This window comes from Protomyctophum parallelum, assembly GCF_964188405.1.
Source record: "Protomyctophum parallelum genome assembly, chromosome: 20".
In the NCBI taxonomy this organism is placed as follows: domain Eukaryota; kingdom Metazoa; phylum Chordata; class Actinopteri; order Myctophiformes; family Myctophidae; genus Protomyctophum; species Protomyctophum parallelum.
The window spans coordinates 37,457,431-37,480,229 of record NC_139718.1 but is presented as its reverse complement, the minus strand read 5'-3'; the positions used below and the strand labels follow the sequence as shown (position 1 = coordinate 37,480,229).

Genomic DNA, 22,799 nt, shown 5'->3' with positions numbered 1-22,799 from the left:
TTCTCCTCCTCTCCTCTCCTTTCCTGTCCGTCCCGTGGAGGCCAGTGGTTGTGCTGATGAGGGGACATCTTTTCCTGGGGCTGTTGACATGCATTGCTAACGGGCAGGAAGCCCTCTGTCACAATAAAGCCCTGTTGAAATCTGGACCATGTGACTGTCTCAGATAAGAGCCCTATAACCCTGCAGGGCTACGGTAGTATTACGGCATTGGCCCTCAGTCCTCACTCAGCCCTGGTTCATAGCCTTCTGCACTGGCCCCCAGCATTAGTCCTCAGCCCTGGTTCATAGCCTTCTGCACTGGCCCCCAGCATTAGTCCTCAGCCCTGGTTCATAGCCTTCTGCACTGGCCCCCAGCATTAGTCCTCAGCCCTGGTTCATAGCCTTCTGCACTGGCCCCCAGCATTAGTCCTCAGCCCTGGTTCATATAGCCTTCTGCACTGGCCCCCAGCATTAGTCCTCAGCCCTGGTTCATATAGCCTTCTGCACTGGCCCCCAGCATTAGCCCTCAGCCCTGGTTCATATAGCCTTCTGCACTGGCCCCCAGCATTAGCCCTCAGCCCTGGTTCATATAGCCTTCTGCACTGGCCCCCAGCATTAGTCCTCAGCCCTGGTTCATATAGCCTTCTGCACTGGCCCCCAGCATTAGTCCTCAGCCCTGGTTCATATAGCCTTCTGCACTGGCCCCCAGCATTAGTCCTCAGCCCTGGTTCATAGCCTTCTGCACTGGCCCCCAGCATTAGTCCTCAGCCCTGGTTCATAGCCTTCTGCACTGGCCCCCAGCATTAGTCCTCAGCCCTGGTTCATATAGCCTTCTGCACTGGCCCCCAGCATTAGTCCTCAGCCCTGGTTCATATAGCCTTCTGCACTGGCCCCCAGCATTAGTCCTCAGCCCTGGTTCACAGCCTCCAGGACTGGCCCCCAGCATTAGTCCTCAGCCCTGGTTCATAGCCTCCAGGACTGGCCCCCAGCATTAGTCCTCAGCCCTGGTTCACAGCCTCCAGGACTGGCCCCCAGCATTAGTCCTCAGCCCTGGTTCATAGCCTCCAGGACTGGCCCCCAGCATTAGTCCTCAGCCCTGGTTCACAGCCTCCAGGACTGGCCCCCAGCATTAGTCCTCAGCCCTTGTTCATAGCCTTCTGCACTGGCCCCCAGCATTAGTCCTCAGCCCTGGTTCACAGCCTCCAGGACTGGCCCCCAGCATTAGTCCTCAGCCCTGGTTCATAGCCTTCTGCACTGGCCCCCAGCATTAGTCCTCAGCCCTGGTTCATAGCCTTCTGCACTGGCCCCCAGCATTAGTCCTCAGCCCTGGTTCACAGCCTTCAGGACTGGCCCCCAGCATTAGTCCTCAGCCCTGGTTCATAGCCTTCTGCACTGGCCCCCAGCATTAGTCCTCAGCCCTGGTTCATAGCCTTCAGGACTGGCCCCCAACATTAGACCTCAGCCCTGGTTCATAGCCTTCAGGACTGGCCCCCAACATTAGTCCTCAGCCCTGGTTCAGCCACCTGGCCTTCAGGACTGGCCCCAAACATTAGCCCTCAGCCCTGGTTCATATAGCCTTCTGGCCTTCTGCACTGGCCCCCAACATTAGTCCTCAGCCCTGGTTCATAGCCTTCAGGACTGGCCTGCGGCCGCAGCACTGGTGCCCAATACAGTTGAGGACCTATACACTACATTCTGAGTGTCAATTAACTTGTGTGTGTGTGTTTGTGTGTGTGTGTGTACTGTGTGCGTGTGCTTGTGCGCTTGTGCGTGCACACCCGCTCAATGTTTACAACGACAATTGTTCATTAGACCAAATGGCGAGTGCACACTTATGGACTTTTAAACTCTGCTGTGTGTAGCCAGACCCACTGGGTCTGTGACTGTGTGTAGCCAGACCCACTGGGTCTGTGACTGTGTGTAGCCAGACTCATTGGGTCTGTGACTGTGTGTAGCCAGACTCATTGGGTCTGTGACTGTGTGTAGCCAGACTCATTGGGTCTGTGACTGTGTGTAGCCAGGGCCATTGTCTGTGTCTGTGTGTAGCCAGGGCCATTGTCTGTGTCTGTGTGTAGCCAGAGCCATTGGGTCTGTGTCTGTGTGTAGCCAGAGCCATTGGGTCTGTGTCTGTGTGTAGCCAGGGCCATTGGGTCTGTGTCTGTGTGTAGCCAGGGCCATTGGGTCTGTGTCTGTGTGTAGCCAGGGCCATTGGGTCTGTGTCTGTGTGTAGCCAGGGCCATTGGGTCTGTGACTGTGTGTAGCCAGAGCCATTGGGTCTGTGTCTGTGTGTAGCCAGGGCCATTGGGTCTGTGTCTGTGTGTAGCCAGGGCCATTGTCTGTGTCTGTGGTCAAGTGTTTTACCAGTGTTTGTCCTCAAGTGTCACTGCAGCAGAGGTGTGAATTGAACAGATGTGATTAGCTCAGCATTGGTGTTCATCAAGAGTGTGTGTGTGTGTGTGTGTGTGTGTGTGTGTGTGTGTGTGTGTGTGTGTGTGTGTGTGAGTGAAGGAAGAGGGTTTAATGAAGTGTTGTCTCCTCTGGGAGATCGAGGCTGTGCAACAACAACTTAAACGATAAGAGAGAGAGAGGGAGCATGAGAGAGAGAGAGAGAGAGATAGATAGATAGATAGAGAGAGAGTGAGAGAGATAGTACTACGTGCTACACTGATGCACAATGCGATAACTTGGAGTAGGATCACACATCCTCGTACAAACACACGCACACCACTGTCTCACACACACTAGTGGCACACAGGCCGTTATGTGCGCTGCGTGCAATAATGCCCAGGCTTGTTATGAACAGGGAAACGCAAAAAAATTTGCTTATTCCCATCACATTGAGTGTAAATCTGCCATGTCGACATCAAGTTTAATTATGACACCTCATGAAAATACAATATTACACAATAATACAATAATATATATTCTAGTAGATTTAGATCTGCCACGTCTGGCCGGGGAAAACCCTCCCCTGTCAGGTGAAAAGAAGCAGCTTGGACTCCTCATGCGTAGAAGGAAGCATGAGGTCAGTCCGATTTCCCCCCCCCCCCTCCCCAGGTTGGCAGACGAGGTGTAGCGCCCAGGATTACATTAGATAATTGACACTGGGTGACAAAATTGGTTAAAAAATCCCCTCTCTCTCTCACACTGATGCCAATGTGCCAGTGATCACCCTCCCCACCGTCCTGCATCCTTCTGTATTAGGATGGTCTATATATGTCAAACTTAAGGCCCGGGGGCCAAATCAGGCCCGTGAATGAATTATCTTTGGCCCGCAGGATGATATTTAATTAGTATTAGAACTGGCCCTCTAGTCTAGTATATTGCACGGACCACCATAATACCACAAGTCCCACAATGCATTTGATTTGATTTACTTTCTCATTTTACTATGAAAGCAGTGCGTGATGAGGATCATAGAACAGGAAACTGAGTTTAATAATAATGCATTTTCTGTTTTTAATGCATTTACTGTTTTGCTGTTTGCCTGGGACGTCCTCATGACCGGTGCCCGTGTGTAACTTGAAACACAGTCCGGCCTTCGACTTGTACCAATTTTTTTATTTTGGCCCACTGTGTATTTGAGTTTGACATCCCTGGTCTATAGACCATAGAGAGAGTTTTCCCTGACTATCGGTGTAAGACGATTGCTCAATAGCAAAACTTTCTCTAAAAGAGCCTTATCGTTCATGCTCATCAACAGTTTTGTTTTGCAGCTTAAAGCAGTAGACAAATTGTATTCATACAACTGTAATCCCATCTGTTCAAGATGGCCTATCTTCTTTAAATGTAAACAACACTGGATTTGTGGCAATGGCACAAGCATATTATGTAAACCCTCCTGTATTATGTAAATCCTAAATGGTACTGAAAACTAGGGCTGTATGAATTATTTTCTCAGAAATAAGAAAGAAAATCCATTTGAAGACAAAATAGTGAAAATAGCTCGAAAGCTTGTGAACTCTGCTTGTAGACTGGCACGATACCGCTATACAACAAAGTATAAAGTCAGACTAGTTGATTTAGTCGATTATAAGAAAATGTGTTTCAATTTATCGTGTTGATTCACTGATTAGCTGAAACCGCACTTGCGCAGATTATCAAAGATTGCTATTCCTGCCAGTAATCTCCCAAGTAGTCAGTGACAGATGTCAGTGTTTGCCGTCCAACATTGACGTCCTATAAATAATAGCAGTGTCCCTTCTTTGTATTTTCACTGTTCTGTGTCTTCTTCCATGCAGAGCTTCTGTCAGCTCAGCTTTGACATGATTAGCCTACATTTCTCTTTTTAAGTAAACATCCTCCACTGTCTAAATCACAAGGGCCTTTTGGCATGAAGGATTTTGGGGGAATTGGGTTATTATTCTGTTGGATCTGTCTGTGAAGTGTGATAAACACTTCAGAAACGGTTCCAAATGTGATGGATTCCAGACCACTTCCAGACTGGTCCCATTGCAGACAGTTCGTCAATGTTGGATCCAGTTTCGCCCTCCGTATCCCAACAACCCTATTCCAGAGGAGCCAGAGCTGAATGAAATAAAGTCTCTCTGGAAACGGATGCAGTTTTGTTCTGCCCAGTAGCAAGAAGAGACACTGCTTTTACTGTTTTCTCCTGAAGCCTGCTCATTTCCCTTCACTGTATCTATCCCGCATCCTTTAAGCGAGTAGTCTCGCGTTACCAGACTATTGCCTCTCGCAATTTCCAAATGCTTCCATCATACAGTCTGGAGCAACGGAAGAGCTGTCACGAGTCAAATATAATGCGGAAGTGGAGCCTCCTCCCCACTTCCGTTTTGTCTTTACAGTCGCGCAAATTTATCCTAATATAAATATAAATCACATACTGTAAGCATAATATAGCTTACTGCTTAGCAGAAAAGGAAATAAAAAAATAATAATGTAAAGAAAATATAATTTAAAATATATTTTCGTGAACGGAAATGGCAGCTTCCTTACTCTGATTTCGGGAGGTGTAGTTCCAGACTATATAGCATTCGGCGATTGTGGAATAGTTGTCTGGCACGAGACGGTAACGGGGACGGTCGCCCCAATTCCATCTCGCCACAGCTTTTTGCCGCCGACCTCACGCCGACAGCTCGGTGTGGCGGTTACTGAGAATAAGGTTAGAAATACGTTTAGGGTTAGGCATAGTTTTACTGGGGTTAAGTTTAGGAATAGGATTGGGTTTAGGCATAGTTTTACTGAGGTTAATGTTAGGAATCAGGTTAGGTTTAACTGTTTAAGCATCATTGACTTTGATTACTTTAGGAATACCAGGTCGCGCTGTTCCGCCGGCTGTACGCCCGGGGCGAGTTGGTAAAGGGGCGAGTCGTTTTGTATTCCACGAGACTGCAAAGCGAGAGGTCTAGATATCCCTGTTAAGGAGAAACCTTTTGTCAGCTCTCAGAGCTATGAGAAGATAACCTGCCGGCCTTTTGTGGCTCGGCCGACTGCAAAATGCCAGCGTCCCAATGAGCCTGGCTTGTCTTGTTGGGAGTGCTCCAGTGTGACATGTGGGGCGGGCACAATCACAACACTATCTCGTTACCAACCGTTGGTAACTGGGAACGAATGCAGAGTTTTGGGACTGGGCTGGTTTCCTCCTCCAGGCCTGTGAATGTGTGGTTATAGGGCTGGGGCTCAAGTTATCCAATTAGATTAATTTAACCACATGGACCCTGCTGTCCCTATTCTTATTATAATAGCCAAACATTTTGGTGAAAATGGGGGATTCATCTCACCTCAGCTTTTAGACTCTCTGGTTCTCTATCTCTCTTTCTCTGGGCTGTGGTTGGTGCCAGAGTGATAAGGAAGAACGCCTCGTCTCTCAGAGCAAGATCAAATGAACGATACATATGCCATTTGATAGCTTTATTTTTCGATATACAATATTTTAGGTAATACATAGTGGTTTAAATAAACAATTTGATAGTATGCTTTCAATCTTACCTTCTTACCCGAGCAAGTGTTTTGTTGTGTGAAAGGACCCAAATAATAAGCTGGTTCAATGATTGAAGCAAATGGAAGCCCGGGCTGAGCCTAGCTGAACTGTGCTGTGAGAAACATGGAACAGCAATGACCTTTTCCTTGAAACGGGACATGATGATAGGCAAGTCAAATCAGACATAATCTGAAAGCAATCTGAGAAATCACTGCCTGTGGCCAAGTTGGTTTTGTGAACTCTCTGGGTCAACAACATGGATGGAGGATCCCCTCATGTCAGCCTGACCTACATTTCATTTTCATTAATCAATGGGTGTGACGTTGCGTGCCTTCTGTCTGTCACGCAGGGCATTCGGGGCAGCGGCCCAGTCCCAGACGCACGTGTAAACATGTAAGGCAGACGACCGATGAATGATATACTATAATTTTGAATATTAGTCATGTGCTGTACACATTTGGTGTAGCTTGAATTTCTCAGTTGAACCGAGTCACAGAGCTGCTTCTCTGTCATAGTGCCAGTTGAACCGAGTCACAGAGCTGCTTCTGTCATAGTGACAGTTGAACCGAGTCACAGAGCTGCTTCTGTCATAGTTACAGTTGAACCGAGTCACAGAGCTGCTTCTCTGTCATAGTGACAGTTGAACCGAGTCACAGAGCTGCTTCTCTGCCATAGTGACAGTTGAACCGAGTCACAGAGCTGCTTCTGTCATAGTGCCAGTTGAACCGAGTCACAGAGCTGCTTCTCTGTCATAGTGACAGTTGAACCGAGTCACAGAGCTGCTTCTCTGTCATAGTGCCAGTTGAACCGAGTCACAGCGCTGCTTCTCTGTCATAGTGACAGTTGAACCGAGTCACAGAGCTGCTTCTCTGTCATAGTGCCAGTTGAACCGAGTCACAGAGCTGCTTCTCTGTCATAGTGACAGTTGAACCGAGTCACAGAGCTGCTTCTCTGTCATAGTGACAGTTGAACCGAGTCACAGAGCTGCTTCTCTGTCATAGTGACAGTTGAACCGAGTCACAGAGCTGCTTCTCTGTCATAGTGCCAGTTGAACCGAGTCACAGAGCTGCTTCTCTGTCATAGTGACAGTTGAACCGAGTCACAGAGCTGCTTCTCTGTCATAGTGACAGTTGAACCGAGTCACAGAGCTGCTTCTCTGTCATAGTGACAGTTGAACCGAGTCACAGAGCTGCTTCTCCGTCATAGTGCCACGAATGGCGCCATGGCCAGATCAAATATGGATGCCTATGATGAACGAAATCCATACATTTTTGTTCATGCATGAGACTAGTGTATTATGTAATGCCTCCATTTTGAGTGGTTTGTGAAATACATTTGATATATAATACGGCACATGCTGTAGATATAATCTGCAAACCAGCAAACGGACGTACAGTACATTAAGTGTGAGTCTGTACTGTTGAGGTATCCAATTTATAGTCAGCATTATTGGTAATTGGTAAGAGAGTTGAGCCAGAAGGCAAAGCTCTATGTCTACCGAGCAATCTTCGTTCCTACTCTCACCTAATATGGTCATGAAGTGTGGGTCATGACCGAAAGAATAAGGTCGCGAATACAAGCGGCCATAATTAGTTTTCTTCGACGGGTGGCTGGCATCTCCCTTAGAGATAGGGTGAGAAGTGCAGTCACGTGAGACTCTGAGTAGAGTCGCTGCTTCTTCGCCTGGAAAGAAGCCTGCTGAGGTTGTTCTCGCATCTGGTTAGGATGCCTCTCGGGCGTCTCCCTAGGGAGGTCCTCGAGACACGCCCCACTGGGAGGAGATCGACCCCGGGGCAGACCAAGGCGCAGTTGGAGGAAACGCATCCACTCACTGGCCTTGGAACGTCTCGGGATCCCCCAGGAGGATGTCACTAATGGTGCTCTGGTGAGGGAACTCTGGAGCTCTCTGGTGGAGCTGTTGTCCCCGTGACCTGACTACGGATAAGCGGTTGAAGATGGATGGATGGATTATTGGTAATGTACAGTAGAAATGCATTACTACAGTGCATACTGTACCATATTACATAGTGTGACTACCAGAGCTTGTAGGAGTTGATCTGCTGACTTGACCTTCTGCCCCGACCGGAGGAGAGGCTCCTCTTATGACACAACAGGGCAACGTTTCCGCTTGGCTTGGTGACTTCATGCAACAGGATGCTAATAATGCGTTCCTGACAGCAGCAGTGTTCCAATCACTGCTACCAGAGCACATGTGTAGGTAGTGAGATAGCTTCTGTTTGACCTGCCGACACACTTCTGAGAGTCTGACTCAGCACGTTTTAGCTTTTCTGCCTTTTATTTGGATATTCTAGTGAGGAGTTACAGGAAAGGGGGAGAGGGTGTTTAATCACATGTTTTATGTTCTTATGTTCTATTTTTTAACATCAGCTACTGTCCCTGTGCAAACTTAGTTAAAATCTCTGTCATGATCACACACATACAGTATATTGAATTAATACCCAGACGTGTGAGTGACTGTGTGCATTTATTTAGCTAGCTTTGCTTTAGGAGTTGATCAATTGGTATAGGAATTGAGCGTTGAGATTGAGAATATGGTATCTAGTTCACACTACAATTGACTGAGTAGTCAGCACTGAAACATGACTAACATGACGAGCAGACTCTACAGTGGAGTATTTAGCCACGAAATCACGAAAATGTGTGCAAATCTATATTCTTTCAGAGTGAACGTTTTTAACTACTCAAATCTTTGCTTCTGGGGCGTCCCTGAAACAACATATTTACAGATGGGGGTCGGTGGCCAATTTCATACATTTTTTGGGGTCATTGACATGAAGATGTTTGAGAACCACTGACATAGAAACATGAGGTTTTTCAGAAAACTGTCAGGATTTAGAAGACATTTGTAGAATCGTCCTCGGGTCTATTGGAAGTATAGCTGTGGCGTGCAGTAGTACAGTACAGTACAGTACAGTAGGTGTGCAAGGTACTGTACAACAGATCAGAGCAGGGTGCTCCACTGCACTGCTCCTCCACACATCGTGGACAAGCAGTGAGGATGTCTTAGACCATGGACTAGATAGTCAGCTCGGACACACTTTTCTCAGGGTCATTGCGGGGACGAATACTGGTTGACAGCTGTGGTGTGTGCGTATTTGTACCCATGGGACTGAGCTACACACACACACACACACACACACACACACCACACACACACACACACACACACACACACACACACGGCTCTCCTGTGGATTCCTTCTGACAGCAAGATGGATCCATATAATAATCAGGTGTTCTACTTCCACTTGGAAATGTTCCTCATTGTGAATGTCTTTCTGTGCCTCCATGGCCGTTACGAGGAGACACTAGTATGTGTAATAATTATGTATCCCAGTACAAGCGACGCGATACAATACCTACTGTATGCCAGTGCAGGAGTCGCAATGCAATATGTACGTAAAGGAGTCACAATGAGAAGCACATTGATTCAACTAAGACGTTTTAAATGTTAGTATTATGTCCCAATTTAAATGACTTTACGTATTTACTTTCAACCTTGATTTGACTGATTCCCCCCCCCCCCCCCCCCTTCTGCTTTGTGTTTCAAATTACAGATATCATTGAGAAGAGTGAACTGAAGGCGTTCTTCGAGAGCAACTGTTCTCAGATTTATTTTATCTTCTATGAAAATTTCATTACACTGGAAAGTAACTTAAAACAAAAAGGTGAGCATATTGTTTTTTTTCCCTTTTTTTTTTTTAACCCATTCAAACCGGGTCTGTGTCATTTAAGATTGTCGTGTTGGCTCTTCAAAAATAGCAGATATACAAGCTTGTACATCTGCTAACGGTGTGAGAGAACTACTGAAGGCATTTGTAGAATTCGTGTTTTGTAGAATTTTGTAGAATCACTAGTCTCAAATAAATAACATTGTTTCTTACACTAAATACAATATTTTTGGGAGAAATTACAAATTACATATTTACACGTGCAATTTCTCTTTTGTAGCTGTGTAGTGTGTGTGTGTGTGTACGCTAGTTTTCTTTCAAATACGATAATTTTAAGCCTCAACATTTCCCATCTGGCAACACTGAGCTACACAGCATATCCCAGCAATCAGAAAACCAGAGGCATGGTGGCGCATTTACACCTAGCACATCCTACACTACGATACCCTCTCAGCCTCTCGGCATAGCCTCCGCAGACCAATACATGAACCCAACGTGAACTCACATTACAGCCCACAGGATAACCCATTGAGCCCACCACCAATAAACTGCTAATGATTTTGGACCGGAGAGAGAGAGAGAGAGAGAGAGAGAGAGAGAGAAAAAGTGAAAGCCCCCAGAGGTTAGGCACGTCATTATCAAACGACTTCCACCTCTGCGGCTCGCACGCACGCACGCACAAGCACACTGTAGGGAATCATTTTCATTTATACAGTAGGATCACCCGGTTTAATTTAATAGGAAGTTGGACTGCTGCACTATATTGAACCATGATTGTGATCCATGTGGGATTACAGCGCGGCTCGAGACTCTAACGACATTCACGTCGTCTACCAGGGGACATTAAAACATGTATCTGGGACGGAAATGAATTAATGTCCCCTGGGACGCAGTCGGGACAAAGTGGATTTATTTGAGCATTTCACTGTCACTGTACGAACAGTGGAGCAAACTATAGTGGCACGAGATCGCTGAATGAGACGGGCGGAAAATATCGTGTTTACAGAATGCTAATACTGTGAATACTGTAGTTGCAAACATGATGTGATTATTATTGGGAATTGTCGATTAATGCATTAATAGTTAATTGATACGTTTTGATAAGCTTATCGATTGATTAACCGGTTAGTTGATAAGCAGCGTTATTTTTTGGGGGGAGAATCTTAATTTCCCTCAATGTCTAACATAAAAATTTACACTTTGCTGATATACAGAAAGAATACAAAAGGCATATTATATTCCTTAACTCCTTTATTGCGCGCTAATTGTAGCATTAACCACATCTCCGGGTGCCAGCACTTCTCTCCACTCTAACTCCAGTGTGTTAGCCCCCCCCCCCCATACAAATGTGCAGGGGAAAAAAACACACAAGAACACAAACCAGCCCCTCACCTCTCGTCGGAAGCTTTAACATGGCGCCAGCATCGCAGGGAAAAGGCACAAATTAAATCCCAAATGTGGATGGCAGGCTGCTATTTTTGTAAAATTGTGAAAATGTGGCGCACATGTTTGAATATATCTTCTTTCAGAGCAAACGTTTTTAACTCATCTGCTTCTGGGCGGGTCCCTGGAAAAACATATTTTCAGATGGGGGGTCCATGGCCAAATACAGATCATTCTGGGGGTCCTTGACATGAAAAAGGATGAGCACCACTGACATAGAAACATTTCAGAAAAAAACATATTTTTAGAATCGGCCTCAGGTCTAAAATGGGTTAAAGATGCGATGATAATGTTAAAGCTCGGACACACCTTTACAAGGGAGCCGTTGTTTGAATTGGGGCAACGTCGGTTTTAATGTTTCACCTTTTGGCATCTGGGTAAAATTATAATTCCCTAATTTATACTGATTTCACTGAGTTCCTTGCTGTGACTCAACTCCCTCTGTAAAATAATACAGAAGGTTATTTATTCAAATTATTAAGTCCTCAGTCTTTTTTTTATTAAACTCTCTCAATAACGAGGTCAACTCGTCTCAAATTAATCTCCACTAGTCCAACTAGTCTCTTGAGTCCCCGTATCAAAACCAAAACGGATGCAACAATCATGACTTCCCATTACTGTAATTCCTCCAAAACTCGCACATGATACATCTTTCCCATTATGACAACCTCCCTCTTATCCCCGCCCACCCCTCGTTATCAGGCCTTCTATCAGCCGTTGTTTAGTGGCCACAAGTCACAATATGAAAATGGAAAGGATTGCCTAATCATATTTCACCAGCAACAATCATAAAAATGCAGCTATTCCTAGATGTATAATACATTCATCATTCAAAATGGAACAAATTCTAATAATAAAGTACTTCTTTAATTCACTTTGGCACAGTTCAAATCTTATGTTTGACGGTCCTGGCACAGCGGTGAAGAAAGTTAATCTGGACTCATGGGTATCCTCATACAAACAAAATGTATTATAGCTTTAGAATAGTGTTATGGCTCTCCCCAAACCCCAAATCAGTGACCGCCCTCCCTCCCTCCCATGTTTTGTGAAAGTTCTCTGTGGCGTTTGTCCTGCGACAGTTTGTTCCAAAATGCTTCAGGCTTCAGGAGAATTACTGGAGCAATAACACCACCAACCAACCCCAAACAACACACCAACCATCCCCCGCCCATCTCCACCTGTTGTGAGGCCAATTAGAAGCAAGGTCCTCTGTAATGAGTGGTGTATTAATACTCACTCTCTCAATAATTAACTCACCCCCCCTCTCTCTCTCTCTCTCTCTCTCTTTCGCTCTATCTCAATCTTTGTTCTGCTGCAATACAACATGTCACTCATTTAAAGGATATGGGCTATCTTCTCCACCCTTCCTCCATCTTTTTTCACACATGGAAACACCCTGTCTTAATTGAGGCATTGAGTTTTTGAAAGGGGCCAGTCTCGAATTGCAGTAAGTGCTCTTTGAGAGCGGTTTTGAAGGAGTCTAGGGATTCACATTTCTTAATGGCCAGTTAAGAGTACAGTTCACTCAAGTCCGTTGCATTAAGAAATTGCATTAAACCAGGAAAAAAAACACCATGTCCAAATACAAAATCCCAGGCGGTATCTAGTGTCATATCAGGATATACATTAATATTGATATTTGCACAGCCCTAATTCCATTACAGTGAGTCTCCCAGTTTCCCAGAAGACTTTAGGTCCAGTTGTAAATTGCAGACCGGTTATTGTATGGCAGTTTTGAAGGAGGTTAGGCAGTCACGTTTTCGATGACTGGTTGGTAGGGCATTCCACATTTTGGTGGCATAATCGTAGAATGAATTCATCCCCATGTTTGTGCCGAATCTGGGGGGGGGGAAACAGGAGTTTTAACTGTGAGAGAGTGTACCAACTGCATGCTGTCCTTCTGTCCTTCCAGGGAACAAATCTCAGAGGGAGGAGCTGGACTCCATCCTCTATATTTTTGAAGTAAGTACCTTCATCTTCCTCTTCAATCTGTGATTCATGCTGTCGCTGATGGTCGGAAACCTTGTATTGCCATCATTTCATTTTATTTTAATTAATGTCCTATTTTTATACTGCATCGTACGACAGTGTGGGGCAAAACATTGGGCTGTTCTACAAACTCACAATGCGTCTTAAGGGTGCAGGTCTTTAAGAGTTGCTCGTCTTTTGAAGGTTGGGCCGCTGGCCTTTCGTACGAGAGGATAAACGTTGTCCATTGTTTTCCAGCCTGGCAGAGAGGTGATGTCATTTCCTCTTTTTAACATCCCAGGTGTGTGTTGACACTGTTGAGGTGGATATGTAAAGCAGGAGGTGTGTGTGTGTGTGTGTGTGTGTGTGTGTGTGTGCGCAACGTCTCCTCCTGTTGTAGTCTCCTATAGGCATCGCTCACATATACAAGACAGGGTGGTCTCTCGTCGCCCTCGGGGGAGAGAGTGGGGGGGCAAAGCAGCTCGCAATTCTGGCAGGTGGTTTTGACGAGACAAACTCGCTCCTTGGCTGTGTTGTGGAGGGAGCGGGGTGGGGGCAGAAGACGGCCACGGAGCGAGCTTGTCTCGTCAAAACCACCTGCTCCCATTGCAAATTAATTGCGAGCCGCTCTGCCCCCCTCCCCTCTCCCCCCCGAGGGCAGCGAGAGAGCACCCGGTCTCGAGTGGCGTCCTAGAGGTTAAAGTCCTCCCACCCTGTTTTCCCACCCGACTGTCAGGGCGGAGCGCAGCTCCAGTTTCCACATACAAACAGCTCAGGCTCTCTCCTGTTACCGTTTGCTCAGGGCGGACTCACTGTACGTATACCAGTGGTTCCCGACACTTTCCCACCCCCATGAACCCAAAGCGGAAGTTGGATATATACTGTATTCAGAGCTATGGTGAAAATAGCCGATCTACAAGCTCACAACGTGGCGCTTCGCGCCACGTTGTGAGCTTGTAGATCGGCTATTTTCATTTTCACGACTTCTTTAATATTTGTTCTAATTTATGGAATTTCTTAAGATTTTTCTTCCATTTCTTCATGACTTGAATTGTGAATTGTAATTACTGGGGGGGAAAAAATAACATTGGATTTTATTAATAATTCATGGCGGGTTTTTTTGGGGTATTATTTTGAAATAATTAACCCATTCTGACCGGGCACCCATTTTGGTGTCGGCATCATGTTATGCTTTAGCTATTGAAAAATAGCAGATCTACAAGCTCATATCGCGCCACCGAGTGGCGCGATACGAGCTTGCAGGTCTGCTATTTTTGAAAAATCGAAGAGCGACTGTGACATTTTTAGAATCTGATCTCAGGTCAGAATGGGTTAATTAGACCAGTGCGTGTCCAGTGGAAACCTCGTATGAATCTGATCTCAGGTCAGAATGGACTCACTTCCCCCACCCACTGTCTGGGAAACGGTGCTGTGTATTATGGTGTCGTATATACCGTCATCAGGGTGGATGCGACGAGGGGGCCGTCCCTCACCTCAACACTGGGGTCATCCATGACGAGACCATCCCTCTAGGCGTGGAGGACGAGCCGTACGTAGACTGTCGGCCTGACAATCGTATGGGGTTTATCACGTTGTAGCATGAGTGGGGCCGCAGACTCCCCTGTGCCCTGTTCAGTGTTATTATCATCAGCTTGTGTTTGTGTGTGTGTGTGTGTGTGTCTCCGTAACGCAGCCTGCCCTGCAGCCCAGGCTGGGTTCTCATCTGATCCAGTTACAGCTGTTTACGTTTTTGTGTTTGGTTGGGGGCATTGTGTGTGTGTGTGTGTGTGTGTGTGTGTGTGTGTGTGTGAATATACTGAGTGCTGCTTCACTTCAGAACACTGTTCTTGTGCCTGGTGTTTTCATGGTCTCTTTGTTGTGTGTACCGTATATACTTAGTCGTACACTGATCGATGAATAAGGAAAATAGCCCATCGTGCTATTTTTTGACAATATGCCCAACATAGGTGATGCCGGGTTAAATAGTGGTGTGTGTGGGTGTGTGCGTGCTGACGTGCTCTGTGGTCTGCTCTCATAACTGCTGGACGGATTAATTTTTAATCTTCAGGCTGGTGAATGTTTGAGCAAAAAGTCCAAAACAATAGTCATGGTGGTGATTCATGTTTCAGCCGGTGTGACGTCTTCCCTGTTTGTCCACAAGTGTCTGTCTCACACGTCTTCCTGAGCTCCCACTCTCATCCATCCATCCACTCATTGATTGATTGATTGATTGAATACAGTTTGTGCAAAGTGCAGAGGTTATACAGTTATGTTAAAAGGCCAGAGAGCTTGTGTCCATTGTGGTCCTATGTGTTCAATTCATAAAGACATACGATACTATGAATGAAATCGTCAATACTAGGAGCGGTGAATGTAGATTTGCGGAAATACATCGGCGGGGTAATTTATTCTGACCAGCTAGAAGACTAGGTCCAGTTGCCTGCCATCCATCCGTCCGTCCGTCCACCCATCCATCTGACCTGTCAATGCAGCCTGAATTCACTCAATCATCTCCTCCATATTTATGGCGTATATCCTTCACAAAAATATTGAAAGCAGCTTAACCCCTTCGTGTCCCCTTTTAGCCCCGGTCTGCCGCTCGCCGCCGCCTGCTTTCCTTTTCCAGCGAAGAGATAAGCTTCACTTTGAGTGGCGTGTCCGTTAGAGAGATGCACGGCGGCTTCTGATCCTCCTGCTCTGCTTACGTTGTGTGGATTGTCTTCTTTTCTCTTTTTTCTCCTCGTGAGATCAGACGTGTTGGATCGCGTGCGGTTGTGAATTGAATATCCACACGTAGGCTACAGTGCGTGTCGTCATATCGTCGCCGTCCGGCATAAACCTGCTAACTCCCATTTTTCAGTTTTTTTTATTTGTTTCCATGCATGGATGCCATTGAACACTCTTTACGTCTGTGTGTTGGTTCAAAAATGTGAAACTTATGCAAATTATTAAAGTGCTTCTGACAAAACCAGCTTAACTCCATTCGACTCTCAAACTGTCTGCTAAACAAAGCAGCTAACTCCACCACCTCTCCCCCCCTCTCGTGCAATTAATTGACAATATATTAAGTCACGATACCAACGTTGATGAGGCAGTATTGCTTTGTTTTAAATATATACATGGTTTTTCTTCATTTCCTGATTTACTTTTTCTTTTTCTTCCATTTCTTGAAAAATGAACATGTTGGAGATGGCTGGTTTCTGCAGAGATGCTACAGCCAGTGGTTCTCAAACCATTTGTCACAGGCCACCCCTGTACTGTAAATCAGAGGTACTAGTACCACTGGGTCAAGGTCAAGGTAAACTTTATTGTCCACAAGGGAAATTTGTCTTGGGCTTTCACCCCAGCTACAGCCACACATAAAACATCAATGGCAAACAAAAATACATTACAGAGGAAGACACAACATTACACAATTGCACACATGATGTGGATAATCATGCCTCACACAGTTACTGCTGTTTCAGAGCCTCGTTCAACATCTTAGTTGATGCTGGTACAAACGATAAAAAAAAGGTAATTGGTGGTACTTGAGCCCCCCTCTGGTGGTACACAGAGGACTCGACCAAAAAATACAAAAGTGGAATGAAATATTTATATTACTACAGGTAGTTCTTCTGACCAAGCAATTGGTTGAAATAGGCTATCCAGCCGTGCTGAAATGAGCATGGCCGCACACCTAGCCGTTAATAGAAGAATTGAGAATGAATTAATCGCATTAGAAATATCATCAGTTGTGCTGATTAGGGATTAGACAGAGTTGTGTCAGAGCAGCAGCATTGTTGGCTTAGGAATGGAACAAAAAGGGCAGGTATATGCTCCTGTATTTTAACACATTGATTGCTAGAGTTTTCTATTTGCTCAGGCTTGGTGGTGCTGAGCGATTAACATTGGGACTTCTGAACTTTTTCGGGGCCCACAGCGAGGGGCCTCTTATAGCGAGAATCACACCGCATAAATCAAAAGGAAGCCAAACTAGTCCACTTCAATTTTTATAAATTATGATTCTACCATCTTCCATTCTGGAGATATTGACCTTTTTCTAACACCTGCTTTTCGCAGCACGCTGCTCTTTTGAAAAAACAGCAGAGATATGGAAGGTTGAAGTTGACAGACATTGACAGACAGATATAAAAATGAACACAAATAATATCATATACATACTACACACTGAATGAAAGCCCTGAATGTCTACTTTTAGGAGGAAAACAAATACACATGGTCCCATGTATAGTCTGTCAGTAATTGGCTATTGAATGCAGCTTGCGCCCACCAGAGAGGATTTCAGAAAATGCATGGACCAGAAGAACTATTATTCACAAAATAAGGCCTATAGCGACATGTACATACTATATACCGTATGAAACAGAAGACTCTCTGCTTTCATAAGAAAAATACTTCTACTGTAATAATAATGAAAATCACACCCCTGTGAAGTGAGCAGTGCAATGTTGTGCAACATTTTTTACTCCCGGATCACATACTGGACCTTCCTGGAGAGGATCGCTGTTAGTTTCTTCGGTGTCCTGGAGCATAGGACGTTGATGTACAGTAAGCAATAAAAAAAACGTATAGATACGCTTCGCGCGTACGGCGTTCGATATTAATAAAGCGTATGGATACGTTTCCAGCATTTTTTGTGTTAACATCAGTTATTATGGTGGTACTTGGAGAGTCAGATATTTTCTGAGAATAAAAAGGTTGGTAACCAATGCTGTAAATAACCTTCTCATCCATGGCACCCCTGGATAACATTGTTTCTTTATAGCACCTTACAATTCATCTCATATTAGGCTATGTAAATATGTAGGGGCGGCGGTGGCTCAGGGGTAGAGTGCCTGGATGGTAACCGTAAGGTTGCCAGTTCGAACCCGGGCTCCCCCAGAGTTACTGTCGAAGTGTCCTTGAGCAAGACACTGAACCCCTAATTGCTCCCGATGTGCTAGTTGGTGCCTTGCATGGTTTCCGCTGCCATCGGTGTATGAATGTGTGTGTGAATGGGTGAATGTAATGCACAATCTCTGTAAAGCGCCTTGGATAAAGGAGCTATATAAATGCACCATTTACCATTTATGTAAATATTTTCCCCTAATTAAGATACTTGAGAGATTAGGACGGATAGTAATTAACTATTTAACTGTTGTTTAATTACTTTAACCCCAGCATCCCTATTCTGGGTGGAACATTCACCAAAGAATTGCCAATCTACAAGCTCATATAACGGGTCCCATTTCTGGGTCTAAAGTGGTTGAAGTGATATTTATACATTTCAAATATATCAAAGTGTTCTAACTTCTGTGGCACCACTGCCATAGGCTACAACACCAATTATATTTTGAACCCTCTTCAATTCATTATTTTTTTAATACTCTTATGCTGCGTTCACACTGGCAGATACAAAATGCAAAGCTACACGGCATATCCGTAGCTTTGTATCCATGTCGCTGAAGTTGAAACCAGCTCAACGTGTTGTAGCTTTCGCAGCAGCTACAAACGTCGGATCTGTGTGTCTTCACGTTACTGGCTTCCATTGGGAAAAAACAACAGTAGGCTGTAGCTTGCCTGTGTGTGAACGCGGCATTAGTCTTGAATTTAATTGTAAGGCTATTTTAAAACAAACAATTTAACCAACACCACGATGAAGATGAACAGGCAACCGTTCTGCATATCGGGCTATTATTTCCAAAGAGATTTGAGCTGGAGAGACAGAGCAGTGACGTGGCATGCTGGTCAACACAGCATAGAGGGTTTAAACTTGTGGTTGATGTTACAAACTGCTGGTGGTGGTTTTGTCATGTGAACTTCAGTAATGCCGTAATTTGACAAATATCACTTTTAAGACATTTACAGCGCTGTGTGCTGGTGTGGGACTATCCTATAGAGCGTCGCTTTCAGAACGACGAGTGGCCCAGGAAATGATTCTCCATTAATTTGTTCCATAGGCTTTTCAAAAGGTATTTATAGAAAGACGGTTACGCCGCGGACAAAGCCAACTCGGATCGTGACAAATCATGACAACAAACACAATATTTTGTGCCGATCAAATAATTTGAACGAAGAAAATAAATGCAGGATACAACACTATTTGTTTTGTTTTTCTTCTTACTAATTATTTGATCTGCCCAAAACATTGTACTTATTGTCATGATCTGTCACGGTCCGAGTTGGCTTTGTCCACGGTGTAACCGTCTTTAAATAAATACTTTTTGAAAAGCCTATGGAGAAAATTAATGGAACATCATTTCCTGGGCCACTCGTCGTTCTGAAAGGCGGGACTGCGACGCTCTATTAAGACTTGAGGCTGATTCTAAAAATGTCTTCTAAATCGTAACAGTTTTCTGAAAAACCTATATGTTGCTATATTTTGTTGCTGTCAGGCAGAAGCCTATTATTATATTATAAATGTTATAATTAATGTCCTACTTGATCATACTACACAACGTCACACGAAAGCATCAAAAGTAGCAGATCCACAAGCTCGAATCGTGGCGCGAAGCGACGCATATTGAGCTTGCAGATCTGCTACTTTTGAATTTTGAATCCCGATAAGTAACAGTTTTGAACTTGGAGTCATACAGTATTTGTCCAGTAATAATGTAATTTGACCTCAAACTAATTGCAAAAAAACCCAACTCAGTTCATTTTGTATCTTCAATATATCCTGAATAACAGTAAAACAGTTGCCTGGAATTGTCTGAGGGGAAAGTTTAGAAAATGACCTGTACAGTATGGTCACCATTGACATCCAATATGTTTTCTAGGTTTCCTTTTGCTTTAAGTAGAATGTGACATGTCAAACTAGGGGGTTTCCTCTCAGACAAGTCCAGGCAACTTTTTTTCTGTTATTCGGGATATATTGAAGATACAAAATCAGCTGAGTTTGGGGTTTTTTTTGCAATTAGTTTGAGATCCTGTATCTTCCAAAGACTTCCTGTACTATATGAGGTTTTTCCACCCGACAGAGATACTATTATGTAGCTGAAATCTAAAATGACATGGTGTGTTTTAATGGGCGAAAGCCACTTAGCAGCTCCATGTTCAATCTGTGTCACACACTTTAATCCTGTCAGAATTCCCTGGAAAGCAGCAGACGTCTGTCTGTCTGTCTGTCTCCTCATCCCACTGGAGGAGGGTGTAGGGGGAGAGACGGGATGATGCAGCCTCTCTCTCTCTCTCCCCCCCCCCCCCCACCCACCAGCCGGATCTGTCCAGGATGGAATTACTGCGATGTGTGACCTCCTTTTTGTGGGTCACTGTGGGGGAACCCTCCCCTCCCTCCCTCCCTCCTGAGACCGAGTATAGAACACTGGAACCCCGGCCCTTACCCCTCCACCACCACTATAACGCACATTGCTAGTGGTGCTCCCACCAACCCCCACACACACACACAGTCTGCCACCAGCATCCATCCATCCATCGGCCTCTCCCAGCCTCCCTTTGTGTCTGGTGCCACAGTCAGACACATGCTGTACTGTAGTCTGTATAGCGCAGCAGAACCTTGTGATGCTGCTGGTACTGCTGCACTGGCAATGATGTGCATGTCTGTCTTTGTTCCCAATCTGCATCCTTCAGACGCTTTGTCCGTGTGTGTGTGTGTGTGTGTGTGTGTGTGTGTGTGTGTGTGTGTGTGTTGTGTGTGTGTGTGTGTGTGTGTGTGTCTCTCTGAGCGACCCGACCGCCGCACTCTGTGACCTGAATGCTTAGTGGACGAAGCGGCGTTCGCCCGTATGGGTTTTGTGATTGATCTCGTAGGGAAATCTGGTTGCCTTTGTCGAGACTTCTTGACAGCGGTGTCGTTTTGGCCTGCAAGAACTGATCCGCAAGCTAAGAATGGGTCGCGTCGGCTTGTGTACTTGTAGATCAATTATTCGTGGCAAAGGACGGTATACATTTTTGCTTTATGGTTGGAGTTCAGCCACACAGCGGGTGTTTGGGATTCAGTGCTTGCTCAAGGTTGACCCTCAATGGGGTTTTCAAATTGAAAGTATGACTTCAATTGGCCTGCTGCCCTAAAATGCCACCAGCCTGTGATGTCAGTGAAGAAAGTAAGGATGGCCTTTTCTCCACCATTCACTCACTCACTCACTCACTCACTCACTCACTCACTCACTCACTCACTCACTCACTCACTCACTCACTCACTCACTCACTCACTCACTCACTCACTCACTCACTCACTCACTCATTCATTCATTCATCCATTCATCCATCTTGGCCTCTCTCAGCTAAAACACAATGAAAGTTAACCCATTCTGACCGGGCACCCATTTTGGTGTTGGCGTCATGTTATGCTTTAGCTATTGAAAAATAGCAGATCTACAAGCTCATATCGCGCCACCGAGTGGCGCGATACGAGCTTGTAGGTCTGCTATTTTTGAAAAATCGACAAGAACGACTGACATTTTTAGAATCTGATCTCAGGTCAGAATGGGTTAATCAGACCAGTGTGTGTCCATGTGGAAACCCCATATGAATCTGATCTCAGGTCAGATTGGGTTAAATGTGAACTCGGTCGTTTCCAGTGCGTATACTCTGAGAGACTGCGTCACTCCAGCAGGAAACAGACCTGCGGGACAAAGAGGAGGATTTTGCATGCTCATCTTATCTGTGTCCTGCAGAGAGCCAGACAGCAGTCGTGCTTTAGCCTGGCTCTGGACCAAGACAGCCACAACTTGTACTATAAGTACTAATAGTTTCAGCAGTATAAGGACTTCTTGACCGGCATGGTTATTTCCAGTGCAGGGCCGTGGCTTTGAACTGGCATCCATTTGGATGGCGTGACTGCTGGGACTCGCCGTGGGCCGCTTTCCGGTGCGATCGACATCACACTCGACCAGTGGCGTGCACAGATAGACACTAGGGGGTGCTAGAGCACCCCCTGCCCTTTTGGCAATGTGCTAAAAAAAAAAAAGTTTTTTTTTCTTTTCTTAATTTGTAGTGTGTGGACCATGCGGTGACATTGATCAAATCTTGATAAAAAAACGCTTCTACTATATTATTTAGGCCCCCACAATCTAAAGCTATGTTTCTATGTCAGTGGTTCTTCGATTAAAGAAAAATAGCAGACCTACAAGCTCGTAGCGCGCCACTCGGTGGCGCGCTATGAGCTTGTAGATCTGCTATTTTTCAATAGCTAAAGCACCAAAATGGGTTCCCGCCCCAAAATGCGCTGCACAAGGTGCCCTTTTTTTCACTTGAGCACCTGCCCCTCTAAATGTCTGTGCACGCCACTGCACTCGACTCGAACACTTGAATCACGGGTCCTCTGGAAGTACTCTTGACTCTCTAAGTGTGATGTTGATTGGATGAACGGTTCCAGAGATGTGTGAAGTACATTACATGCCGTACATAGGTACATAAATACATACTGTGTATGTGCATAACATTTGTTGAATTTAACCCATTTTGGTGGTAGCATTGTGTCATGCTTTAGCTATTGAAAAAATAGCAGATCTACAAGCTCATAGTGCGCCACCGAGTGGTGCGCTTCGAGCTTGTAGGTCTGCTATTTTTGAAAAATCGAAGAACGACTGACATAGAAACATAGCTTTTGCAGAAAACTGTCAGGATGTAGAAGACATTTTTAGAATCTGATCTCAGGTCAGAATGGGTTAAATTACTAGAATAATTTATTGTATGTTGGGGGGTGAGGTCACGCATGATTGTGGTGTCCGAACACCATTGTGATGTCAGAACACCATTGTGATGTCAGAACAGGCCAGCTCCATATATGGAGATCTAGGGGTGATCTGGATTTGGGGCCCTGTCCGGAGCCT

The 22,799-nt window shown here is 45.2% G+C and overlaps 1 protein-coding gene across 1 annotated transcript in view; it reads left to right on the top strand.

Moving 5' to 3' along the window:
* The window catches only part of ralgapa2 (Ral GTPase activating protein catalytic subunit alpha 2), a 238,429-nt gene that overhangs the window by 33,283 nt on the left and 182,347 nt on the right, over nt 1-22,799 (top strand). The window contains exons 2-3 of the mRNA XM_083792352.1: nt 9,499-9,609; nt 12,968-13,017. Of these exons, the coding sequence (XP_083648478.1) occupies nt 9,499-9,609; nt 12,968-13,017 (161 nt within the window). The remainder of the gene's footprint in view (nt 1-9,498; nt 9,610-12,967; nt 13,018-22,799) is intronic.